At 45.5% G+C, this 18,834-nt stretch overlaps 3 protein-coding genes across 4 annotated transcripts in view; 1 reads left to right on the plus strand and 2 right to left on the minus strand.

Annotated features, from left to right (window-relative positions):
• Positions 1-820: 820 nt before the first annotated feature.
• Positions 821-4,927, minus strand: AKAP5 (A-kinase anchoring protein 5). The gene has a single exon (XM_061464184.1). It carries the CDS (start codon positions 4,593-4,595, stop codon positions 3,198-3,200), a length of 1,398 nt encoding a protein of 465 aa, XP_061320168.1. The 5' UTR covers positions 4,596-4,927; the 3' UTR covers positions 821-3,197.
• An 857-nt stretch (positions 4,928-5,784) lies between these two features.
• LOC133274820 (formin-2-like) lies at positions 5,785-6,800 on the plus strand. The gene is made up of 2 exons (XM_061464308.1): positions 5,785-5,841; positions 6,120-6,800. The coding sequence occupies exons 1-2, from the start codon at positions 5,785-5,787 to the stop codon at positions 6,798-6,800; spliced, it is 738 nt and encodes a 245-aa protein (XP_061320292.1).
• A 3,444-nt stretch (positions 6,801-10,244) lies between these two features.
• The window catches only part of MTHFD1 (methylenetetrahydrofolate dehydrogenase, cyclohydrolase and formyltetrahydrofolate synthetase 1), a 45,080-nt gene continuing 36,490 nt past the window's right edge, over positions 10,245-18,834 (minus strand). For both annotated transcript variants that reach the window (XM_061464185.1, XM_061464186.1), the window contains 5 exons: positions 18,133-18,310; positions 16,865-16,972; positions 15,473-15,625; positions 11,349-11,457; positions 10,245-11,173 (listed from right to left, as the gene is read on the minus strand). In XM_061464185.1, the coding sequence (XP_061320169.1) occupies positions 11,368-11,457; positions 15,473-15,625; positions 16,865-16,972; positions 18,133-18,310 (529 nt within the window). In that variant the 3' untranslated portion in view covers positions 10,245-11,173; positions 11,349-11,367. The remainder of the gene's footprint in view (positions 11,174-11,348; positions 11,458-15,472; positions 15,626-16,864; positions 16,973-18,132; positions 18,311-18,834) is intronic.

The following is an 18,834-nucleotide window of genomic DNA, read 5'->3' on the forward strand; positions in this document are numbered from 1 at the left end:
GCTCTCTATCCATAATGAAGGAGTAGGTTGTCTTTAAGTAAGTCATTAGAGTTGTTACAAGTCTGTATTTTGTTCTGTAAACCTGAAAGAATAAATAGTATTAATACTGTTAAAATTTATAACTTTTTTTTTTCCCTATATTTTCTGTTTGTTATAAAGTGCCTCGAGAAATTACACAAAAGATATTATGCAAAAATAGTATCAGGGTGTGGGGCCCATTTGAGCTGTAACAGGAAGTGCCAAAGCACTGAACTTGCTGCTGCCCCTCCAGAGGTGCTGGCCCTACTGCAAACCACATCAGCACCAAACTGCGCACCTGGAAATGGTAATCCAGAGCTCTGTGAGCAGAAAGCATGGACCAGCAGCTCACAGGGGAAACCACACCACCCAGATGGCATCAGCAGGAGCTGCACCGCTCCATGCACAGCGGGGTTTGACCCTGGTCAGTTTGCAGAGCCTCAAATGCTTTCCCCTGGCAGTATGAGGCACACGATCGGGAATTAAACTGTCAGGCAGCAGGATGGCTTTTCTTAGCCACTGAAGACTTGTGATCCTTCACAAATACCTTACAGCAGTTCCCTGGGCAGCCAGGACTCTGATGGAAATGACTGGCCAGGAACTGAAAGGAAATCTTACGAAAAGAGTGCAGGAGGAGCAAGACTCCAAACAATTCAGGTCTGCTACCAACTTTAAGATTTCTCTCTGCTCACCATATGGCTGCCTGAAAAAGCTGGATACAACAGACCACCACTGTGAGTTTATCCTTTCATGTATAAAATCTCTCCATAGCTGCTCACGCAAAACACAAGGCAAGAAAACAACAGGTACAGTCAACTTTAATGAAATAATAATCAGTTATATGTACAGCTATAACAGAAGGAAAAAACAGCTACAGAAAGGATGCAAACACAACTCTGGATGTGGAGAAACAGTCACAGGGACTGGGCTGGACCACAGCATTTCTGCCATTCTCCTCCTCTTTTGAAGACGTGTTTTGCCCAAAAGGCAGTACTGAAATACATGAAATCCTCCCGAAACTGCTTTTCGGGCCAACAGAAGATGACAGCCTGCCCCACAGGGTCATTTCGTGTTTCTTTACCAGAGCCCAGACATCCTCCTCCACAGCCAACACCAGTGGGGCCTCACAGAGCTGCTGCAGCCCTTTGCTCAGCACTGGCCTGCTACAGTGCCCAGCATAATCCCGTAACAACCTCCAGCATCAGTATGGCTCTTTTCAAGGGACTGCAGCAGGTACATACAAAAGTCTTTATAAAGTCCCTTTCAAAAGTATGGCAAAATACCTGGAAAGACCAGTATGAAGTACAAAGCCATTAAAATTGTACACAATGAATTACTGGTATCTGGTAACTTATTAAATAAATCCACACAAAAAAAAAGACACTTTTTTTTTAACACTCTGCTTTTTCTGAAGTTTAACTTGCACAGAAACAAGCTGTGGCACTCGCTGCTCACAGTCCTCTTGTAACAACGGAGATGCTTTATTGAAGTTTAAAACATGGTTGCGCACCAGGTACTATGAAAGTTTACAGCCCTTGTATTCTAACAGGAATCCAAATCCTATGCTGGGAAGGGAATTCTCAGTGCACTGCCTATGGTCAGTGAGCAATTGCCAAGCAAGGCTGCTATTTCTGTATCAGCTGAGAAATACGCAGGAGAATTTTCTCAGAAGAACAGGCGGGCTTGCCTACAGCTGTACGTAAATCCCAGCTGCGCAGATGCAATTCCACATTATTAAAGGCCCCTTTCTCTTGGAGAGCTGGTAGTTAGAGGTGATGCTCGTGTACACACACCATGCTGGTGCAAACCCCCTCGGAACATGGCAGTTGGTGGGTTTTGATGGTGATTGGCCTGTCCAGACATTTACAGCCTCGTCCCCAGGCCCTCATGTCTAGATTTCTTCCCTGAGGACTTCGCTAAGATTGCTCCAGCATTTCCCTGCATGTTTCAGCGCAAGCTACGTGGCATGCCGGAGCCAGCCAGAGCCCGGCAGCAGCGAGCCAGGCATAATGCACATTTCCCAAGGGATGCCCGGGCTTGGCTGAAGTCAGGCAGGCTTTGTAGTGAGGAGGGGCTGGAGCACTGCGGGACAGGCTGCCGCCAGCACCCAGGGATGCCGGCAGCGCTCAGACCAAATCAAAGCAATTCTAGCGCCAGCAGTTCCCCAAACTATGTCAGCACGGAGGCAATAGTTGACTGCTAACACGCATGCAGCTCACTGCTATTTATATCACATGCCATATATCAAAAATATGCTACATCTGAGGACAGCTTCACCACAACATCATGACTGGAATGGAGGAAGGCAAGGGAAGGAGAGGGGCTGCCCGCAGTAGGCACGCTCCAGCCCAACCCGCACTGCTGATGCCACTGGGAATTTTGCCCATTGAGCTTAATGGTGCAAGAATGGCCCCCTGGCAAACTGTCCGGCTGTCATTTCCTTGGCATTTGCACCACAGCCTGGGGTCAGCAAGGCAAGCGGCTGATGCTGTGCTTTAACGTGTGTGGAAATGCACAGGCATTTGACAGAGGAAGAGGCTGAATGAAAACCACCACTCACTGCAGCCATCCAGCTTCATGCAACACGACAGCAGGGGTGACCACGGTTTCTGGCATCTGTACGCAGCAAGTACCTGTCTGCAATACTAAACGCCGGCCTGAGCCTTTCTGGCATTGACGTCTTCATGTTAACATTGCAGTCATTTCACTTTCCCTCGTCTCTGTTGAACCCCAGGGCAAACCTCCAGCTGTCTCTGACGTGCCTTGAATACAGCCCAGCAGTGGGTTGGGTGCTCGTCACCTCTTGGGACCTCTCGCTAAATGCATGTTACATACAGATTTATAGCATGACCAGTGGGGAAACCTGGCATGGATGATGGCAGAAATGTGGCCTTGACACAAAGATGCCAATAATGATAATACAGTCACTGCAATGCCTTCCTTTTTCCGCAGCTGCGGTCAATAGCCTGTTTGAAGCCCCAGCCCCAGGGAACACACTGTACATAGCAAGGTTTGCCCCATGTCCCAGGATCCGTTTCACATAGACACACAACTGAACGGGCATGCAGGATTAACTACACCTCGGCCCCAGGAGCCCTTTGAGCTCTCCATACACACCCCACGCCAACTGGAGCTTTAAATCACTCCCTGTACCCTTTATTTTGGGGGCATCACTGCCATCACAGAAAACTGTTGTGTTTATTCTGTTCCAGGGCCATTTCATTGACCAGCTGCTCTATGGATGACTGAATGGCCGCCTTCACGAGAGAAGAGGCAGTTTCTATGAGGAGCAATTCGTACTGCTCCCCAGTTCTGTGCTCATGGTTGCCTTGAGCTTTTTCCTCTGCTTGGGCATCACCACCAGCCTCAGGACCCTCTTTTTTACCCGAATCAAAGCTGCTGCTTGATTTTTTATTCCCTTTTTGCTTATTTCGGTGCAAAACAGGGGATGGCTCACAGGCCTGGTCAGAGTCGGTGTTGTCAGAGTCCTCAGCTTCGGTGACAGTGATGACAATGCCAACAGCGGTGCCTATGTTTGCTCCTAATGGCACGTCATGGCTGGAGCTGTCCTCCACGCTCACTGCATCATCTTTAGATGTTGACTGACTGAAATCCATTATCGTCTCTTCAGCTTTGCATTCCTCAGGAAGATTTATGCTCTTTTCTGATCCATCCTCTTCAGGCAGCTCTTCACAGATATTAGGGATTTCCTGCAGCTCAGTGGTTTCTAGGGTGCTGTCAGGTTGATCCTTGGAAATGGGCACTTCAGGAGCAATCTCGCCACCTTCCACAGGGACTGTGGTTTCAGGTGGGCTCTCCTCCTGCAGTTTTTCCTGGGATGTTTCATTAACTGTCTCTGAATCAGTTATCTCTGACTTGATGGTGCACTCTGTATGTTCCTCTGCATCAGGTGTGGGCTCTGTCAAGGGCTCACTCTTATCAACAGAGCTGGTACTTTCCTTTGCCATATCCTGGTCCTCCTCCACGGAGACCGGGTTTAAGGATTCAGACTTGTCCACTGGGGACACATCCTTCAGCTCTTCACTAGCTTTATTCACAATGCCCATCGCTTCGTTTGCTTGAACACTGCCCTCTGACTCCTCCACTGCTTCAGAGGGGCTGGGTTTCTTCTTGCCCCTGGAGAACCGAACACAGGGCATCTTCACCCCAGAGCAAACACGTTTCTTTGGGATGCCTTGCTCACAGCCCTCCTCAGCATCCACCTCCAGCTGCACTTGGGAATCAGAGGGCACTTTCTTCCGGGAGGAGGATTTCTGCCTTCTCCGAGGCCTTGCAAGGTTTTTGATGGCTGTCCAGGCTCCTCTGGAGGATTGTGACTGGTTAGAAACTTTCACCTCTCCTAGGTCAGTGCTGACACATTGGCTTTTCTCTTCGGAGGCTCCTTCACACGCGTCCCTTACAGTCAGCCTCTTCTTACGGGACTTCTTTCGCTTCTTAAAACAGAGCATGGAGGGTTTTTCTGCCTGTTCCTCTGATGGGGAGCATGTCGCCCCAGCACTGTGAGTCTCTGCCTCTCTTGGGTTCTCCATTTGAATTTCCACAGCTGCCTTCACCATATTCGCTTTGTTGCCGTTACATTACCAATCTCCTTGGTTAACGCATCAGACACAGGAACTGCAGAGATGCTCCAGGCACATTTTTCCTCAAGTTGTTTTCAAAATAATGTTAGTTGCTTTTTAACAAGCGGATGTGGCAGTGAAGAGTTCTGCTGAAGCTATCACATACATGTAAAGGGAGCTTTACAACTCCCTCTTCGTCTTGTGACTTCCTTTATCATCTCTCCAAGGAATCTAGCATAGACGTGAAGTTGAATAAGCTTCTCCTTGGCTTTGCTGGCCAGAGTCACTCACACCTCTGAGACAATCCACTTCCAGTTGCGCTGGGTCTAAGAGCCAGTCTGACATTACATTTCTTTCCCCCAAAGGATGACAATCAAGACAAAGGTTAACAATTTTTATTCACCCCATGGACCTGGAAAGAACTTGCACTTTCCTAGCTATCTGCAGTTCCATGTTGCCCAGGGAGCTGGGCTGGAGCACCAGTAAAACCAGAGGCCCGCAGTGGCTGTTTTCTGCCCCCAGTGACAAGTCAGATGCTGCTTTGTCTAGCTTTGCTTTCTGCTTCAGTTCCCCTCGCAGGTTACATTAGGTTTGCTGCAAAGCATGGCCAATGCCTCCATCTTTTATCTGTAACACAACAAAGAAATGATAAGACCCGAACAGCAATTATTTTTTTTTAATTAGAAAAGTATTTCAAAGTGTTGTTTGGTTTGGGGTTTGTTTTTTAATATTTCAATCTGGGAGTCAGACCAGGGCTGGCTGGAAAAGCAGTTCTGCCTCGGGATGCCCCATAGCAGTTTTTCCTGCTAATTATCATCAATATCCAGAGGCAAAATAAGGCCACGAAGATGTCAACCCAGTGATATTTCACCACAGAAAAAAAACGTTTTGCTATTTTGTGTGGTAAACGGGAACTTACTTTTTTTAACTGCCCATATTACAGCAAATCCATATTACACATGCACATGCATATATTTTCTTCTCCTACGGTTAGCTGAATCTTTTCCCCACCACTCCATATGCACTCACAGTTCCAGCTAGGGAAATTACACCCTGAGACAGCAGATATTTTTATCTTTAATGCACCATATGACAATATGCAAAAAACACAGAATACAAAAAGAAGGCTTATGGAATACAAAAGCGAAATCACATGGCAAGAAGGGAGCTTATTTATACTATGTGCATGCCTTCCATGGCAACCTCAATTAACACCGCATGTGTTCATCAGATACATGATACTGTAAGATATATGTCACGCTTCAGAAAAAGAAGGAATAATCGCTGCCTCAGAACACCATCAGAACAGTTTTGGATATAAAGACGCAAAAACACGTTACTGTGAACAGACCAACTTCTCCGGGACCGGCTCGAAGACTCAGGGCAAATCTTACACAGCGTTTTGCGCTGTTTTCAGTAGTAAGGCGATTGAAAAGGGGCTCAGCCGGGGCGCGCTCCCCGCGGAGCAGAAATGGGGCTTTAAAAAATAAATGAAATAAAAATGAATGTTAATTTTTAAAGGAACAGGAGCAGAGCCGCGTGTGCGAGCTTGCAGCCCGCAGCTCCCGCTGCCCCGAGCGGAGCCCGCAGCCCCGAGCCCGGTCCGGCCCAACCACGCACCCGCGAAGTTCCGGGTCGCTCGCAGGAGCAGGAGCCGCCCGGCACCGCCGCTGCTCCCCGAGACCTCTCCCCGCCCAGGGCAAGGGCACCCCAAAGCCGACCCCGTCCGCGGGGATGCGGGTGCTGCGCGGGGAGCACCGCGGCCGCCCAGGCCTACCCCCACGCCGCCCGCCCCGCGCCCCCCGCGCCCTCACCTGCGGCCCGGCCCGCGCAGCTCCGCGCCGCTCCGCGCGGCTGCGCTGCCACCGCCTGCGCCGCAGCCGCGCCCCCCGGGCCGGCGGGGAGGGCGCTGCCGGCAGCCCCCCGCCCCCCGCCGCCAGCCCCCGGCCCGCCCCCGGCCCCGCGGCGGCCCTGCCGGCACCCAACCGCAGCGAGCGGAGAGCGCGGCGCTGCGGAGGGGCCCGGGACTGCCCTCGCCTGCGAGCGGGCCCCGTCCCGCCGAGGGCAGGGCTGGGTCTCTCCCGTGGGACGCCACCCCCTCCTCTCGCGGGGCAGCATCCCAATTTGCAAGGCAGCATCCCTCGCTTTTGGCACGGCGGCATCCCTCCCTGTGCGGCAGGATCCCTCTCTCTTGCAGAGTAACCCTTCCCCTCCCAGGTTGTGCACGGCAGCAGCAGGCGCTAACAGCAAACTGCACTCAAGACAAAGGTTTTCCACGAGATTGAGTTGGGATTTTCAATTTGGATCCCAACGGCAGCAAGAGGCACTGTAAGATGTGCACCTCGGTGGAAGAGACCACTGGCGTTTGTGGATCCAGTATTTACCTGGCTGTTCGGGAAGGAAAGGGGTCTTGCTCTTGGCAGCTGCCTTATTTTGTCCCACTTGAAACCTATGCAGCTGTAAGCACACACAATTCGGGCTGCTGCAGGAGCTAGGCCATTGGAGGTGTTGGTAAGGACAGCCAGTTCTTGGGTTTAAACTAGCCCTCACCCCAAATCCCAGAGAAAGTGCCTCTTTCATGAGCCTCTTCTGACTTTGAAAAATCGCATCTCCAGCTCTTACACGATTGGTGGGAAGGCCTCGGGAAAAAGGACTACCAAGTGCAGCTGATGAACTACATGAAGCTATAGTTGGAGATGCCTGAACATCCCCATTCATCTCCACAGGGAGCTGACTGACGCCCACAAAGGTTTTGAGGACATTAACTACTTCACAGCATGCTTGAACATAAGACCCAGGCACAGCAGCACACTTTGAACCTGCAAGTGGCTTCCTGTGAAGGCCAGCCTTAGAAAAACACACATGGCCTCCCACATCCTTGGCTTCTGCATGGGAAAAATGCACACAACAGGCTCATTGGGCTGGAATGTCAGCCAGCAGGGCAGAAACATCAATCAAGCAACAAGGAACTGCCTTTTTAAAAGCTCCCCTATGAGACGTGTTTGCTTGCCTTCACTCAGGATAATAATCTTCATTTGGAAACAGTTTCTCTCCCCAGGGTGGGTGGCGAGTTCTAGTTACGCCTTACTTCTGCATTAAAGACAAGTGAGGCTCCTCAAGGAGATGTCCCCTCGATGGAGCCGGTGGCAGGAGGAAGGGAAACAGTATCACAAGGATGGCTGGCGTGAGGATGGCTTGCATGCATGCCAGCATGATGGAGGCAGGTTCTCCTCAATCCCATGGGGAAATATTGCATGGAATTCAATTATTCCTGTGCCTCTGGGGAAGATGGTACCACCAAAGGCTGTGGTGGAAGGCAAATAAATAACACGGTCTGGGGCACATAGAGGATCTGGTCAGAAGACAGGTAAGCTTGAAAGGTCCTGGCCCAGCTGTAGGCTGTCTTTTCTTTCTGGGCCCACACTGGTAACATGCAGCAAGCCAGCCAAGCAACACTTGCTCCTATTTCTTTTGTCCCTCTTGCCAGTAAAGAAAAATAAACCAAACCAACATCAAACCCCTGCATGATGCAAACCTCTGCATGACATGATGCAGGACTCTTACTATAGCACAGCTGGGAAAACAGATGGCCGTAACACCAGCTAAGGGCTCTAGGCCCACAAAGAGCCCACAGAGAACAAACTCGTACATAATTAGATTTTTCTCTAGGCAACAGAAAGAGAATACAATCTTCCAATATTTACTTAGCAGAAATTAAGTGTCCTTTGTGTCCTATTTAATAGGCAAACACTAGCTGGTGTACTTAGCTGCAAAGGAGAGACTTAAGAATAACCTATTTATGTGTCAGTCCTGCAAGACCCAGAGTATCATCACAGAACAGTTTGGGTTGAAAGGGAGCTTCAAAGGTCATCTATTTCAACCCCTGCAACGAGCAGGGACATCTTTAACGAGATCAGGTTGCTCAGAACTACATCCAGCCTGGCCTTGAATGTCTCCAGGGATGGTGCATCCACCACCTCTCTGGCCAAACTGTGTGCTTCACCACCCTCATTGTAAAAAATGCCTTCCTCACACCCAGCCTGAATCTCCCCTCTATTAAGCTTAAAACCATCACCCCTCATCCTATCACAACAGGCCCTGCTAAAAAGTCTCTCCCCATCTTTCTTATAAGCCCCTTTTAAGTACTGAAAGGCTGCAGTAAGGTCTTCCCAGTCTTCTCCAGGTTGAACAGCTCCAGCTCTCTCAGCTTTTCCTCACAGAAGTGCTCCAGCCCTCTGATCATTACTGTGGCCCTCCTCTGAACCCTCTCCAACAGGTACACATCTTTCCTGTACAGAGGACTCCAGAGCTGGATGTAGTACTCCAGGTGGGGTCTCACCAGGGCAGAGCAGAGAGGCAGAATCACCTCCCTTGACCTGCTGGTCACGCTTCTTTTGACACAGCCCAGGATACATTTGTCCTTCTGAGCTGCAAGCACACACTGCCAGCTCATATCCAACCTTTCATCCACCAGTACCCCTGCTGAGTCCTTCTCCTCTGGGGTACTCTCAATCCCTTTGTCCCCCAGCCTGTGTTGATACTGGGGGTTGCCCCAACCCAGAACACTGGAGAGCTCACATCTCAAAACATTCGAAATGAGGGTTAGCAAAGCATTCCCCACTAACCGCCAGGGATGCTTGGGGTATTTCTTTGCCCCTCTGCTTTGTTGCCACCAGTTCTGCCGTGCACAGGAAGACCTTAGAACAGTGGCTCAGGCATGCAACTGTTTGCCTCCCTGCAGGAGCTGGACTAGCAACCTCTTGAACCATCTCTCAAGCACGTCTATGAGCTCATGCTAAACTAAAAGGAGGCTAATCTTAGCATAAATTTGCACTTATCCCATCTTTCGTAAGCATAAAATGAAGGTGGAACACAGAGCACTTGCAGGAAAGCAGTGCAGCAGGGAAGATTAAATGTAGGAGCTGACAGTGGACTTGGCAGCAGCTCTGGCAACCTGCTGCAGCAGGAGGCCTGGCTGAGGTGCCGCAGGTGAAGAGGTACTTTCAGCCAGGCACAGAGGCTGCAGCAGCAACTTCTGACACCCTTCAGTGGCCTGTGGGCCCTCTGGCAACCCTGGCTGCCAATAAAGCCTTGAATACCATATAAGAGGAAATTTTAGGAGGCCATGAATAGCATCTCAAATGGTCTTAATGACAATTCAAGCTGTTCTGTCTGCTTCTGTGACAATCAGGTCATTTCTAGACAATAATCCTTCCCTCCTGAATAACTCTAGAGCTATAGCACTCTCTGTATATATACACAGTATCTGTCTGCTACAGATGTGCCCTTATACTGGTGCACACCTACGCCCTGATTATTCCAGTTTTCACCAAAATCAGCGTATTTTTGGATTCAGTTCTGATGTAAACAGATTGGCCTTGCAAGTCTTAGTTCAGATCTTTTGCTGTCAACTGCAAGTATCTCAAATTCAGAGTAATTCACGTAGTTTATTTCCTATAGATGACACACATCATCTAGGAAACAGGATTAAATGCACATACACAGTGGTGCATTGCAGGCAACTTACTGCTGCAATGATCACTCTTACTTGTCAATACAGGGATTGCTGCTGTGTACAGTTGATGACAGAATTAAGTTCTACTTCAGTAATCTTGGTGTGTATGTTAACACCTCAAAAGCACTTCCAGTATTTACCAGTTTATTTGTATTAGTTAAAAAATTGGCAGCAATTGTACTTCTACGTTACAGAATGATTCTTGGCCTGCTGACAAAACCTACTACAAGTTACTTGGTCGCTACTCATGTTGTCTCTGTTCACCAAACAGGCAGCTCAGAAAACAAGGCACATCAACAGTGTAACTGTATTGCTTGTTGAGCATAAAATGGTTTAAAAGATGGGTGTAGTAGAAGCCAGTTATGGGCCAGAGATCCAATCCCAACTGATCTGACATCCAGAGGTTCCATTTCCTTCACAGTAAAATACGGTAGTCACAGCTGGGCTTTCTAAAAGGGAAATTTGATGTGGCTCAGGTGGTCTGCAGGAATAATTCAGAGCAGAAGCCAGAGTAACCACTTCTGGAGAGAGGCAAGAAGGAAAGCAGATTCCTCCTTGCTCCCTCTTTTAAATGGCACTGGTGTGGTTTCATAGTGCAGCAGTTTCTCCCATAGCGGAGAAGGAGAATACAGAATTTAGCATTGCAAATAGGAATATGCAGTGTACAAGACTTTCAAAGATAGCATATGCTACAAAACCCCTATGGCTGAGACAATTAAGACCCAAGACTGTTCCAAACAGCTCCAGCTTTAAGATTTTTAATTATTAAAATCAGGTACTTGAATCAGAGGTCACTAAACCTAAGCTTCTGTATTCTGCTTCAGCCACAATTAGGAAGCAGGTTTGTAGAGGAAGTATGATTTATATGCTCAGTGTTAACTAGCTTGGAACACAGAAGTATAAAAACTATTATAGATTAAGTAGTTGATGCTTTAGCACTCCTCCTTCCAGTCACTTCTTGCACTGTATTCTCAGTAATATCTTGTTTTGACTTTAAAGAAAAAAAAAAAGATCAGGGTATAGTTCCGTTTACATGACTCATCAGGTGTTCTTCTGGGAGCTGGAAAGAAAGATAGATTTAATTACCATTATATAGTACTGCAGGCAACTTTCAGGATGAATTATAATCAAATGTCATTTGGAAACATATGGAATAATATGAGACCGGCTTAACTCCATTATCTCAAGATGAGAAATAAAGCCCAAATATTGAAAACCTTGAAGAAGGCACCCACCTTCAGTTACTAACTCCTTTCAAAAGAGCCCGTTTACTGTTCCTGACACTGGGTCTAAGTCTATATCATAGAAACAGGGTCTTGTAGGAAGTCCAGGCATAGTGCTCATCTGTACAACAGAAGATAAAATGTTAAAATGGAAGCAGAATAGTTTCATAGAGAAGATACAATACTAAAGACTATGATGGCAGCTCCTTGCACATATACAGCTAGTTGGATGATGGTCATGTACCATTTTGAAGCATACTGTGAGAGTCAGGAACTTCTGGCTCAGTACACAGATCTGGAGGTTTGGATTTTTATGAGGGTTTAGTTTGGCTTCTGCCACTGCCAGTGACCAATCCCAAGATTTGGCAAAGTACTCAGACATCTAGCTGACCAGTTAACTGTTAGAGGAGTATTCAAGGACTGCTGTGGTGAGCGAGTAATTACCTGTGGCAGTTTCTGGTTATTAAAATGAGGATACATATTTTAATACAACTTTGCTGACTGTAAAGTCTCAGCTGATTACAATTCTTTAAGGATCTAGAACTAGAAGTGTTAAATAATTACATAATTAGGAATAATTATTATTGTGAAGAGAGTTTAAATAGTTTGTGGTTTTCAACTGGGATAAAGCTTAAACAGAGACAGAAAGGTCAGTTCTGACCGGAACATTTCTGAGGCATTCGAGTCAGCAAGGCTGTGCAGTGGCAGAACTGAAGCTAGCAAAACAGCTGCCAGCACTACGCCTGCCTCAGGCCAGTCCCCTCCAGTTGTCCCATTACCAAGTACCGAGTTTCAAAGCCACAGAATGCAAGACCAGCAGGGACTACACTTGGCCTGATTTACTAATGCAGCTGACAGGATTTTCCCTTCCCTAACTCAGCATTTAGTCCAGCAGCACATGTAGGCTAAACATGGATGCTCTATGAAGGTGGGCAATTTGTGACCTTGCTTGGTAGTTTGTGTCAGTGACCATTAACTGCTTTAATAAAAAATTCAAGGTCCCATTTTCTATCTGTATCCTCAGTTTCACAATCAGTACTGTTATGCCTATCTCTAAAAATCTTGTTGCCATCCTGGTGTTTTCTCCCTGAGCAAGTATTTTGCACACTTATCAAATTACCTCCCAATCTTCCTTTGATAATAACCTAAGCAGCAAGGAGGCACAGCTGTATTGCTTAAGCATTTTCTGCAGTACTCAAGACCATTAGGTGAGCTTTTGGAGTCCCATCGATTTTCCTAAGCCATTTACAAGCGCTAACATTAGTCCCATATGGACTATACCATTGCAGGTCTTGTGGTTTATGCGGAGGCAAAAATCACTTCAAGGCCACTCTTTGTAATGAATTCTAGGACTGTATTAGCTTTTTGTCAGAGCTGCTGCTTTCTCTGATAGAGAATAGGGGAGTTACAGAGAAGACCCCCATTCCTTGTATTTGTGTTTAGTTGTATGAATATTTTGCTCTCAAGAGCCAAGATATTAAGGGATTTAAAGTGCCTGGAGAGGTTTTCCTGTTCTCACCATAGTCACCATCGGTCTCTGGTCATGAAGAGCAAGAAACAATTTATTTACCTAACACTGAAGAACCAGAGCTTTGCAGATCTCCACTTACAGATTCAGAGGGCCACAGCAAGAGCTGAGACAGTGCCATTCAATAGAGAATGAGCTGCCATATTGCTGAAGTTGGGCCTGACTTTATTCTTTCTTGCACTGGCTATTCTGAAAGGAAAATAGGGGGCCTATAGGGATGCTGGGGAGGGACTCATCATTAGGGACTGTAGTGACAGGACAAGGGGTAACAGGTTAAAACTTAAACAGGGGAAGTTTAGATTGGATATAAGGAGGAAATTCTTTCCTGTTAGGGTGGTGAGGCACTGGAATGGGTTGCCCAGGGTGGTTGTGAATGCTCCATCCCTGGCAGTGTTCAAGACCAGGTTGGACGAAGCCTTGGGTGACGTGGTTTAGTGTGAGGTGTCCCTGCCCATGGCAGGAGGGTTGGAACTAGATGATCTTAAGGTCCTTTCCAACCCTAACTATTCTATGAATAGTCAATTTTCCTCCTTCCCTATCCATAGGGCACAGCCATAGTAACTAACCTGCTACTTAAAAGCAGTCTGCTTAAACCCTGAATTCTCATGTAGTACAGGATAATTTTCCATCCAAGCTACTAATTTGCTGTACAAGTACCTACAATGCTTAATCCACTCAGTTATTTTCAAAGCTGAAATAAATGAACTTTTCCTCCATTATTCTCCTTGCTTTCAATACCCCATGTGATGTAAAAGAACACAGGGCAATTCACACTATTTACTTACCTGAAAAAATTAGACCATGTGGATATCCCCTTACAAGAATTCAAATAAACCCAATGCCAGCTAAGCACCTATTATTTATTGCACCCATGAAACTCCCCCAAAAAAAGCTATTTAGAAACTAAAAAAATCAGAGCTGAATAAGTAATTTGCTTTTAATTCATCATCAGCATCAGAAAAGAAACCCAGACTCTGAGTCCAATGATTTATTTCACTTTAAAACTAGATAATATTTTAAATTATATTTCTTTTTAAACCTCAAAGTATTTCATTAAACTACAACAGCTTCAACTTTGAGCCAGAAAGGGAAAAACCCAAAACTCAGAAGCTGAGAGAAAAAAAATAAATGTGATATACCTTTGTGATTATCTTCGGATCACAAGAATATGCATGCATTCACCAGTGATTAATTTAACCTCAAATTCCTCATAAAAGCTTCTGCACCGAGCTACATATTTGCTGCATTTTCAGCTCAGAGTTCAGTGGGTGCTGCCAGAAATTTATTCTGAGGCTAAAACACCTCCTGCTGAATGGGTTTAAAATAGTGGTCTGATTCAAAATGCCCTGAATTTTTTCTCTAAAGGAAATCCCTTCCCTGGCTTTAGAAACACCACAGAAATGTTATCTTCGTGACCCTAACTGGAAGACAGATGAGCCAAAGTTGAATCAGGTCGTGGTTATTTTATCTATGTTGGATAATCTGGAAACCCTTACCTAGCTAATTTTTTTTTTTTTTTTTTTTTAGAATTAAGAAGAAAAAAGATATCCAATATTTGGCTCTGGCATTTGAATGAAAAATGGATCCAACTTTGAAATCAGCAAATTCCATAATCAGAGCCATACACCCTTAACGCTTTTGAAAACTTATAAAAAAAAACATGCTGACATGAAGACTTCAGAAAAAGGTTGAGGCCCCAAAATAAGGAAAAGACAAAGCTGCTTGCTCCAACTGCTCCATCCCCTAAAATAACCAAACAACACTCAACATTTACCCAGAGGAGATTCCCCAGATAAGATTTCCCGTGGATCCTTTAATACTAAAATTCTTGCTTTGGATGCAAACCTAAACATTAGTTCATTTTGCAGGTAACTTCTATTTCTGCCCGTCAATTAATATCAAAGCTGTGCCAAGGATCCCGTTTCCATTGTGGCTACTCTCCTCTCAGCTGACATTGTACCAATCACATCAAAGACCAGAAAAAAAAACACTCAAGGGCACAGTGAAATGAATTGCTGGAACTGATGCAGGCTGAATAGCAAACAGATGGTCGACAAAACCATGAGAACCAAATGGGAGGGGAGACTGATAAATGATTAACAGTACAGGTCAGCTCCACTTTGAAGGTGTCACGTCAGAAGTTGTTTGCTTTGTAAGCTTTGGAGTTGTTGTCTTGTTCTACCCTGATCTGTAAGTGTACACAGACTTCACCTGCAATATAGCAAAGTGCTTGCATCAGGAATGCAAAGTCACAACAGCAAGTAGCTGGGCAAGGGTTTCTCCCATCCCCTCTACCAGAATGTAGTTCCCAGATTTCATTAGCTACAGAGCTCACCCCTTCCTCAAAATCCAGGAAGACAGAGATATAGGACCCGAGGAGTATCCTGGGGGCTTGCTAAGTATTCAGATAGTCAGACAGTCTATTTTAGCTTCCCTCTTCCCCTGAAAAAAACCTGTTCAGGGTATCTAATACACCGGACTGTTGAAACACCAATTGCAACTGACATGGATTCTCCTAATCTAAGATACGTAAAAGTAGCTGCTTATTGGAATGCACATAAAGTTTTTTTCCTCGCCCCACAGCTGAAGGCTTCATGCAATCACATACCGTTCCTACGAGTGGATACAGGAACCCAGCACCAACACTGGCCCGAATGTCTCGGATTGGCAGAATAAAACCTGTAGGTGCTCCTTTTTGTTCAGGGTCGTGAGACAATGATAAGTGAGTTTTAGCCATGCAGATTGGCAGGTTTCCAAATCCCTGGAAAAGGCAACAAAAAGAAAGAGAAAGTGGAGAGAAATTTAAGTGAAAACCTTGTTAAGTATTCCTGCACACAAATGTAACTGCTCTATTCTGCCATTCTCTGCAGTCGTCCAACATTTTACCAGCACGTTTTACTCCCCAACTGCTTCATCCGCAGCCTGTCAGACCCATTGACTAGTCTGCATCCCCATTTCTTCTCCCCCCAACTCTCCCCCTGCTCTCCACTAAGTATTAAAGAAAGAATCACCATGCCCCTCCAAACATCCAACTGAGCAAAAAACTTCTGATATGGAAGTGTTAGATATACAACTTTGATAGCCAACTTACTTACTCTCCTCCCAAAATCTTAATTTAAACAGCTTGGAACTAAAGTTCGTGTTCAGATGAAGTCAGTTAATTAGAAATGTTTGATCAATATAATTGAAGTTTAGAAGGAAATGGCGATTACAGGCCTATGGGATTTTGACAGACTTTTAAAGGGATACACAAGAAACACAACAGAGAAAAACCATGTATGCCAGTAGTAAACAAACTGCAAAAGCAAAATTGTTCAAGCACATTGTAAACAAAGAATGGCTAGTTCTCACATTGCTCTTCTCTTCAAAGCCCTTTTATAGACTTTCATTAATGCAGAAGCAGATGAATTCACAAGAATGTCATGGTAGGGAGGAGTAAAAGCAACACAACAACCAAAAAGCACTGAATTCAACAACTAGCTGCCAGGTTCAAAACTTATAAAAGTAGACTTTTTTCCACAAATAGTATTGTATGACTGGAACAATTTCCCCAAAATTGTGACTACCAAAAATCCACATGGGTTTAAAAATTAATTAGACAATTTAGTGGAACAAGAGGGGAAAAAAAATAAAAAAAAACCCCAGAGACTATTTAGCATCAGTGTGACTACTTGTAATTCCCCAATTCCCAAATTGCTGAAATAGAGGAGAATACAGTAGAGAAAGATCACTGAATCTTCCATCCCTCCTCTCCCCATACACTATCACAGATGTGCTACTAGGCCAGATGAGTTCTGTCTTCTCTGCTAGAAACCAGGGCCAGTTTCTCCCTCCACATACCACCCCCTCATCCTCCTCTGCCATGGCAGCATATAGTGAACCCCAGGCAAAGAGATTATTTGAGCGATGATTTCCTTCACACACAGTTTGAACACCACTGTTCAATATGAGTGTTTTAAATGAAAAGCACCACTGATACCATGTGATGTGGAAAACTCACTTGCTTAGTGTACAAGGCAACTTTCTCCTGTGCTTCTGGAAGTAGCTCAATGTCCCTTGCCCCGTAGATCTGCTGTGCAATAATTCTGATCTTATCTACAACAGGGAGCTGGGGGGGGGGGGGGGGGGAAACACCAAGAAAAAAGACAAGTTAGTGGGGCCAAACTACAAAGAGCTGTAACATCACAGCAGCTTCATATTATTGTGCAATGCTCATCTGCAGATGGGAATAGCTCTTCTATTTGCTGTAGACCAAAGCCATACAATTTGAGGGTTTTCAAAAGACACTTCATTTATCTTGTTGCACTCATTTCTCTTGGTAAGAGGGCAAAATGAGTTTATTACAGTAAGAAAAAAAAAAAAAAAGATACACAACAGTATCTCTTATGTGCTGTGCTTATGTATTAACTACTGCCACCACAAAAGAGGCATCTTTATTTTCTCCCAAGTCTAAGCCAAAAAGCAGATGAAAATAATCTGAAGGAATACATGTCAATGGTCAAATAAAAGCACAAATAAAACAGGCTAAAGAAGAAAAACTGAAAGCATCTGTTGAGAAGCTAAAATAAATATAATGACATAGCTGTATACCTCATCAGGTTCTTGAATAGGTGCTTGCTATTCAGGAATTCAGGCTATAACCTAGGAACTAGGACTTCATTACCTCCATGTCATCTGACACATTTGCTTAATAACTTTATAAACACATTCATTAAAAAAACTACCCCCACACACTCTTCCACCTTGACCTGCAGTGTGACTCTGTAAGCCTTACTTGCAGAGAAAGGAGAACCCGCCCCCCCCCCCCCCCCCAAAAAAAAAACACGTTAAAACTGGAAAAATTCTGTTCCATAGGCCGGTATATAGATTTCTACCCTCAGCAACAAGCACACCTAGGTGCTCTGCAGTAAGGTAACAGGTTTGGTCAGGCTTGCTCCAGTCCATGCTCTGATAGAAATGCACACCTTGAGTTCAAGAACTAAACTTCCCCTTAACCTGAAACAGGGATGCCACAGTAGAAACCTATGTGTCATCTCCAGCAGAGTCACAGCAGCATCTTTCAATGCAAAAGTAAACAATATTTCATTGAGCAGTCAAAACAACATGAACTGAATAATTAGGTCTTTGAGATTAGTGGAATAAATGTTATGTTCTAAACCAAAATTTCTTCTCAGTTTCTCAGAGCAGCCTTTCAGGCAGTCCTTAGCACCTTAAGCTAGTGAAACCACCTTATAAACAAGGTACCTCTGTAATATTGCCAGTTCATACCTTCACATCATAGAGGAACCTGAAGTTGCTGGGTGTCTGCGATGCTCTCTGAACAGCTTGGGCCAGTGTAACTGCTCCTTTACCTCCCTCTGCCCAATGAGTGCACACCACAGCATCAAATGCTCCTGCTTCCTTTGCCTGTTGCACTACAAGGGCCATTTCAGCCTTTGTATCTGTTCTGTAAGGAGAAATGTTTGTACATTTGTATCAGAATGCACACACAGTATATTAACTGTTCAATCTAATAATTTTCACTCTTGACAAGACCCAAAAAATGTCCAAAGAAATCACACCATCCAGCCATTGGGAAGCTGCTGAACGACTATCCACCACAGCCTTCACCTTGGTGAAGACAACTACACCACAGAGTAACTGACAGTAATAGAACCCTGGAAGTACATGCCAGAAACCCATGACTCCTGACAGAGAAGTGTTCCAGACTTTCTGCATTTCTGTCCTGTGGATCAGTAATGTAACTTCTGTTCTCACAAGTGAACTCAGGAAGGCATTAGTATTGCTGATTTAGAGATGACAACCTCATGAAGTTTAACCATGACAAGCGCATGGTCCTACACCTGGGTCGGAGCAATCCCAGGCACAGCTACAGGTTGGGCAGAGAAGAGATTCAGAGCAGCCCTGCAGAGAAGGACTTGGGGGTGTTGGTCAATGAGAAACTTAACACGAGCCGGCTCCAGTGTGCAC

The sequence above is a fragment of the Pezoporus flaviventris genome, unplaced genomic scaffold, assembly GCF_033815535.1.
Source record: "Pezoporus flaviventris isolate CSIRO_AGI_PZ_B2104156 unplaced genomic scaffold, CSIRO_AGI_Pfla_v1 ptg000036l, whole genome shotgun sequence".
Classification (NCBI taxonomy): Eukaryota; Metazoa; Chordata; class Aves; order Psittaciformes; family Psittacidae; genus Pezoporus; species Pezoporus flaviventris.